General features: G+C 28.1%; 1 protein-coding gene across 2 annotated transcripts; it reads left to right on the top strand.

The window, feature by feature from the left end:
* Positions 1 to 376: 376 nt before the first annotated feature.
* Positions 377 to 2,702, top strand: LOC107842963 (40S ribosomal protein S21-2). 2 transcript variants are annotated; one of them, XM_016687055.2, is made up of 4 exons: positions 377 to 522; positions 1,170 to 1,251; positions 1,351 to 1,483; positions 2,426 to 2,702. In XM_016687055.2, exons 2-4 carry the CDS (start codon positions 1,202 to 1,204, stop codon positions 2,489 to 2,491), a joined length of 249 nt encoding a protein of 82 aa, XP_016542541.1. In that variant the 5' UTR covers positions 377 to 522; positions 1,170 to 1,201; the 3' UTR covers positions 2,492 to 2,702. The 2 variants fall into 2 exon arrangements, with proteins under 2 accessions (XP_016542541.1, XP_016542548.1); XM_016687062.2 differs by having other exon boundaries at positions 401 to 522; positions 1,181 to 1,251.
* The last annotated feature ends 5,354 nt before the right edge of the window (positions 2,703 to 8,056 follow it).

Here is an 8,056-nt window from a genome sequence, read left to right as displayed (position 1 = left end):
GTAAAATTCGATCATAGTGATTTTTGTGATGGTTGGAGTAAAGTTAAATGACCATGGATGAAATAAATGAAAAAAATGACTTTTGCGTAATAGATACAAAGTTAAGCGACCATGGATGAAATGAATGAAAGAAAAGTGATTTTTGCGTAATAGATCCAAAATTAAATGACCATGAATGAAATTTATCTTAACTTTCTATGTATATGTCGGCCTTGTCATATACAAAGGTTTCTATGTATATGTCGATCTTGTTATGTATATAAATTGGGGGAGAGAGTAAAATAATTAAGAAAGTGGAAAAGAGGATAAATAATTCTAATAAGGTTGAAATTTATGTTATTTTTACTTCTTTTTTTTCACTCTCTGAAAATGTTATTGGGCCTAGCAGACAAAATAAAGCCCACAAGGTATGCCCAGAACAACTAGGGTCGATAAAATTTGTCATCTGTTTAAATGGAGGCTTAGCGTCGCTTCTTCACACTTTGCCTCCCTTGAAGAGCTCTCCATTTAACCCTCGCTCAGGTACAGCACTTATCGTTTAAATGCTTTCCGTTTTGTGTATAGGGATTTTTCGCCTTCTTTTTTTGTTGTTGCAACGGTTGAACGAGACAAATTTACTTTCTGCTTGTTGGAATTCTTATGGGTTTGAAAATTATATGGTATTTTGAATGTGAAATATTTTGTAGAATCTGAATCAAGTATTGTATAAGAACAATTTCCTTGAAAAGATTTTAATTTCTGGCGTTTTTGTTGTACTCAACTTTTTCTCCTTCTAAAATGGGGGTGGTAGTGGGAGTGGGTTGGGGAAGGGATTACAGTGTGTGAATGGAACTCTCACCAACAACCTAAAGGGGGGTGGGTTGTTTACAGCGAGGAATCGAATCCTCACCAACCATCCGAAAGTTCAGATACCCAACCCTCACAAACAAAGTGAAAGTTCTAGCCAATTAAATGAGTATTAAGATTCCCCAACCAACTCCTTTTTTTTTTTTTTGAAAAAGGTTGTTCTTGGTTATGGAGAGTGCTTTTACTTTTGATGAATGTGCATTTTCAGTTTAATCATGTAATGTAGATGAATAGTGACTGATGTTTGGTTTTGCATCTAGAAAGGTTCTAGTTTTCTTTCTTAATGTTGATTTAGTTTTGTTGTTAAAAATTGGTTGTTAAAGCTTGATTTTAGTGCTCAAGAACATCAGCCAAGATGCAGAACGAGGAGGGACAAAACATGGATCTTTACATCCCCAGGAAATGGTATGCCTGAATCTTGAGTTTTTTGGTGTCACATTGACTTTACTTACTGTTTGTATAACTGCATGTTGTGATTTAGCTAACATATGTCTACAATTGCAGTTCTGCTACCAATAGGCTCATCACTTCAAAGGATCATGCCTCTGTTCAGCTCAATGTTGGTCATTTGGATGATAGGGGCGTGTACACAGGCACTTTCACTACCTTTGCTCTCTGTGGTTTCATCCGTGCTCAGGTACTTTTTCCTTTGATTGTAATACCTGTTTAGCTTTTGCCAGTGAAGTTGATAAGTTTTTTCCTGGTTAATTTATGGTTGTTCATGGCATAATTGAGCTTTAGTGATAGTAATTCCTTTAGCGACATAATTTGTGGTTGTTCATGACATAATCAAGCTTAACACATTGCCGATATAGCTTTGATAGAATAGTTGTTACAGATAGTGAAATGGTAGCATTTCTTTTTTTTTTATAGTTGAATGTATATAAAGATGATAGAAGAGCTGACTCTGAGTCCAAATAGAGTTGGCAGTTTTGTACTATTGACATTTTGGTTGAATGAAAAATTTAAGCTCTAAACTGGAAAGAACTCCTTAAGTGAACATAGCTGCTTTTTGGAAATTTGATGTACTAGTGTACCTTGTAAGTGATACCATCTTGGTGAGTCATCAAAGCAGTATTTCAGAGTTGCCCTGTGCAAATAAATATTGTTTTGTGGGTGGTGGTGGTGGAGAGATGGTGCAGGTCGAGTATGTAATGTATGTTGGTTTAAAGATCCAAGAAATAGATGTGGGAGGCCATGCCAAAATTGAAATAATGAGTTTACTGTTAACACTAGCATAAATCTTGTAAACTTTCAGTTGCTTAGAGGTTAAACTTTCCAAATCAAATTCGAAGCAAGCTTAGTTGCACAAGCCTTCTCAAGTAAGAGCCTCAACTCTTTTCATGTCATGAAAATCACTAAGAAGGCATCTAACTGTTGTTTCCTCTATGTGATGGAAGTATCATTAGGTTCGTTCTTTTTTTAATCAATCCAGATAGCTTGGGACGTCTAGTTTTAATTTGTCCTTTCTGCATTCAAGTTTGTTTTTAGTATTAGAACAGGCCATTTAGCTTACATTTATGTTTTGGCATTCAGCTGATGTTAATATAAGTTCAATCTTGCTGTTTCATCTTTACAGGGTGATGCTGACAGCGCACTGGACCGCCTCTGGCAGAAGAAGAAAGTTGAAGCTAGACAAGAGTAGAAAAATAGATTTGCATTTTGATATTACTTTATGATGAAGGATTCTCGATAACATTTAAATTTCAGCCGAGTTGGACAATGTTCTCTTGATATTACTTTATGATGAAGGATTCTCGATAACATTTAAATTTCAGCCGAGTTAGACAATGTTCTCCCAGCTATATTTTGGATAGATTATCTTCATCTTTGGATATTCAATTTGCCTTTGGTCATGCTTTTGATCTCATTTTCTGACCAGTTTTTTGGTGATTCTGGTTAGATATCGTCACTCTTTTTCTGAATTTTATTTCCCAACAGTACTGAAGGGTTAGTGTCTATGTTGATTCAAATCTAATGTGATGTAAATTTTTTGTGAGATGCATAGAGATGCATCAAAAGGCTTCCTGAGCTTTTTAGCTCACGCTAATTGAAGCAGCCTTCTTAGACACGGCCAGACATGTTCAGGCAAGCCTCATCTGATTCTTTGTTTTTTAATACTGAAAATGGTGTACAAGCAGGATGAATTCACTTGCATGGAGCATGTGTATCAATTTGAAGTTGCCATAGATGATGAGAGGGGTAATTGAGAAGAAACACTGAATGCTGAGATTGCGCTATATTTGGAAATAGGTGATTAGCAATCCTTGTCTAAATATATGACTAATGGATGGCAATGGATCATATGCTTCTGTCCATTGCCCAGGTATATTTTGCCTTGAGCTTGCATGACATTTTGGTATACATGCTACACTAAATGGAAATTCATCTAAAGAGGCTAATATAACGAAGAAAGGAGGATTACATTTTACGATTCAAAATCCCTTGAAAAGAGTACATTTTGCCCCTGTTCATCTCCAATTCGAATTAGTAAATCGTTTCAATTCCGGGACTCCATGAGCACTGTTTAGCTTCAAGCTCAAGCCGTTGCTAGCACTCTTCCTTTCTGGACGGTAAATTCTATATAAATAGGCCTAAGCTGGACAATAATCTATCTTATCTATATCTATTATAAAACAGAAGACGAATCATCAGAAGAAGCCAAGTGGCAAGCTAATAAGAAGTCACATGTCCGTTTTTAGGATAAGTGTAATAGTATTGTAATAAGATTTTTATAAATATTTGAATTTGAAAATACATTATCTTTTAAGCAAATATTATTATTTTTAATTATTTTAAAAATAGAAACCAACAATGAAAGAGTTCTAAATGAACTCTTATATTTCATAAACTTATCTATATCAAATATAATGATAAATATATTATAATTATCATCATTGATAAATATAAATAATACATTTGTGGTGCTTCTTCTTTGCGATTATTTTAAAATCTTAAATATAAATTAAAATTTAATAACTAAATTCAACGTATATATCTATTTTAAATACTTTTATATATCTAACTTGTCTATTTATTTTTATATAAAGAAAAATAATAAATAACAAAAGAAAGAAAGGAAAGAAAAAGAAAAGAAAATTAAAAAAACGTGCAAAAAAAAAAAAAGAGGTTAAACTATCACAAGATAATTAAGACTAATAAATTACTAATTTAAAATTTAAAATAATTATAAAATAAAATTACATATTAAAAATAGTTAGTTATCACATTAGAGAGTTCTAATTGGACTCAAATCAAGTTTTGAATTGTAAGATTACATATTTAAATTTGAAATACATTTATTAAAAGATATTCATTATCTCAAAAATAAAATCCATAATTGAAGAGTTCTAATAGATATTTGCTATTTCAAACTTATCTCTTCAAAATTTAAATGATATAAAATATATTTAAATATAATTTATTTATATATTAATGAAATAAACTGGGTTTGTTATTGGTTAATGAAAGATAAAAATTTTATTAAAATAATAACAATAATAATAATCCCTTTTAATTTTAAATTGAACTTGAAAGATAAAGATCCTCTTTAAATTTGAATTGATAAGCAAATCTGCAAATCTTTTATGCACTCTAAATTAATCAAATAATAAGATAATTAAAGTAAGAATTATTTAAGTGATAAATAGATTATTTGAATTTTGTATGAAAAAATACACATTGATTATTTAGTACTACAAATTCACAAAATTGACAATTGGACAACTTATCATTAAGAAATTAAAAACATGATTGCAAACTTTTAAAATAAATTATCAAAAAATAATTAAATAATTTTTTTAAACAAAATTACATAATAAAAAAATGAAAATGTCCCTCATAAAAGGTCATACTAAATGCACACGTTTGGACATTTGTTTTTTTATTTAAAAATATCATAAAATACAAGAAGTCACGTAGCAGTTCCTATTATTATTTCTTTTTCTGCTATATTTTTATTATTTATTAAACTTCTTGGTAGATCTGGGCACATATCATTATCAGTCTTTATTTCTTCATTTTTTACTAGATATTTTGCTATATAATTTTCTTCTTGTTAGTTACTTTATAGTAGAATTATTCGAAGAATAATATGTTAAGAAGTTTATTAACAAAGAGGAAACGGAGAAAGATCCCTAAGGACTATGTCATCCTAAAGGTGAAACCAATGAATATATTCTAACATTTTTTAATCTGAATAATATCCTTCTGCGTAAATTTCTTCGTATAACTGTTCTAGACAATTTGTAGTTTCAATTTCGTAGTCTATTACTTTATCTAATATTATTTTCTTAATATCTATAATTTCTATATCTTTAAGTATATATAACAAATTTTTCTTACGATAAGATTACAAGTAATAATGTAAAGCATTTATGACCTTTCTTAGCTTTTTATGGTAGGTAGCATAGTAGCCTAACCCCTTAGCCCCTTTTGTAGACTTTTAGTTTTTAGTTTTAAAAAACGTGTGTAAAGTTTGATTGTAAAGATTGCTTTTCGTTCTATAAATAAAGAAGGCAGAAGGCATTGCAAAGGCAAGCCTTCTAGTGAATCTATTAGATCTATTAAACCCGCGCACCCCCCTACAAATGGTATCAGAGCCCAGCAATTTAAAAAGTACGGAAGAGAAATATATGTTAGAGTTAGAATTAGAATTAGATTTAGAGTTAAAAAATTTAACTACAAAATTATTAAATTAATTATGTGAAGACCATTTAAAAATAGAAAAGCTTTTAGAAAAATTAAAGAATCTTTAATTAGTAATTATTCAGAATATATAAGTCTAAATAAAACAAAAGAAAACCCACAAAAATTAGCCTACTTAATTACATTAATATCTAGTATTGAATCAAAATTAATAACACATTTAAAATCCAGAAGAATGAAACACATACCACCTAATTATGATAAAATTAGATTTAGATATCCACCAAGGTATTATAAACATAATTTAAAATGAATAAAGTACAACAATACAAAGAATTAAAACAAATTATCTCTGAAAAACGTAAAGAATTAAAAATAAGAATAAAAAGACTACATTATAATATATTTGCCGGAGTTAGTAAAAATTCAATAGATACACAAAAAGATGAAATATCAAAATTAGAATCACAAATAGATAGTTTAGAATATGTATATCAACATGAACTATTCACAATAAAATGAATAAAGAAGAATTTATAATAGATGAAAAAATATATGAAAATTACGAAGGATCAAAAATAAAAATAGTATTTTCTAATCTAGGACGCAGATATAAGAAAATAGGTGAACATTTATATCTAATGTTAGAAAAAGAAGAATTAAAATTAGAAGATAAATTGACAGCAATGGTAAGAATAGAAAAAGAAAATGAAGAGATAGATAGAAAAAAGGAAATAGAAAAAATAAAACAACAAACTACGGAAGAAATACGAAAAATAAAAGAAACTAAAAATAGTAGGATTGCTGAATTAGAAAAAGAACTACAAATATTAAAAGAGTTGTATGAACAACGACAAACAGAAAAAGAAGAAAAAGATAGAGAACAGAAATTACTAAACGAGATAAATCAATTTAAGGAAAAATTAGAAATAAAAAATGAAGAATTAGAAATAAATAATATAGATGTTGAAGAGACAGAAACAGATAACTATGATTCTGAAGATAGTGAAACATATACAGAAATATTAACAAATACAAAAAATTTAGAAATCAATGAAGAACAAAAAGAAATTAATGAAGAAAACTTAGAAAATACCCACACAGAAATAAATACTCTTGATAAAAAAGAAAATGAAAATATAATATCTAAAACAACAGGAATAAGAAAACCTATATATTATAAGAATAAGTTTAAAAAATATAATGAATATGACAAATGGATACCAAAACAAATAATTAATAAAAATTATAACTTTTTAGACCTAGACTGTGTAATAGATACAAAAAAAACAATACAATTATAGATAGGATATATGACAAAACAATTATTAGATAATAATATAAATATAACAGATGCACCGGAATATATAGAAAAAACGCTAATAGGATCAGTAAAACTATGGTTTTCAAATTTAACTGAAAATAGCAAAAAAGTATTAAGAACTAATAAACCTATAGAAGGAACATCATCGACAACAACTAAACTAACCCCTATAGAATTATTAAAAAAAATATGAAACAGCTATAAAAGATGAATTTGGTAGTACGACAACAATCGAAGAAGAACAAAATGAAGAAAAAGATACAAATAGAAATTTAATGTTAAAATTAGCAATATGTAATATGTGTTATATAGATGAATATACTTGCGCATTTAAAGAATATTATTACAAAGGAGCATATAGTATAGAAGAAAGTAAAGAAATAAGAAAATTATATTTTAATAAATTACCCGAGCCATTTAGTTCGAAAATAATAAAAAGTTGGGAAAAAGCAAAAATAGTAGATACGTTAGGAGCAAGAATAAAATTTTTACAACAATGGTATAGAAACTTATGTGAAAAATATAGAGAAGAATTAAAAATGGAAAAAACATTAATAAGAAATTTAGCATGCGGCAAAAATAAAATAGCACCCCAATTTGGATGTGAAAAAAGATATTATAAGAAAAGAAAAAGACATAAGAAATATAAAAGATATAAAAAATCAAAATATAAATATAAGAAACCAAGAAAAAGATATTATGTAAAAAATTATAAACATAAAAGACCATATAGAAAGAAGAAGTCTATAAAAGAATGTACTTGTTATAATTGTGGAAAGTTAGGACATTTAGCTAGAGATTGTAAATTACCTAAAAATCCAAAAAATAAACAAATATTAGAAATAAAAATAGATAATACCGAATATATGCAGATAGATTATATAGATTATGAATTAGAAAGTGAAGATAGTATATATGAAATTTCAGAAAACGAAACAGATAATGAAATAGATAGTGAAATAGATGAATCAAATGACTGAAGAAGATATAAAAATAATAACAAAGGAATAATATTTAAATGATGAAGGAACGGAACAAAAAATAATATTTGACAGTAATATATTTGATGAAATAAAAGGAAAAGAATTAGATTTGAGTGTAGAAAAAATATTTAATATACCAACAATAAAAAACATTTTTACTAGGAAAAAGGATGAATATTATGTAGTATGCCAAAAAGAACATGTAATAGACTGCAGATATGCAAAAGGCAAAGCTAGTATACCACTAGTAACAAAA

The sequence above is a fragment of the Capsicum annuum genome, chromosome 1, assembly GCF_002878395.1.
Source record: "Capsicum annuum cultivar UCD-10X-F1 chromosome 1, UCD10Xv1.1, whole genome shotgun sequence".
NCBI classification, from domain to species: domain Eukaryota; kingdom Viridiplantae; phylum Streptophyta; class Magnoliopsida; order Solanales; family Solanaceae; genus Capsicum; species Capsicum annuum.
The sequence above is the reverse complement of the archived record's forward strand: the minus strand, read 5'-3'. Positions and strand labels throughout refer to the sequence as shown.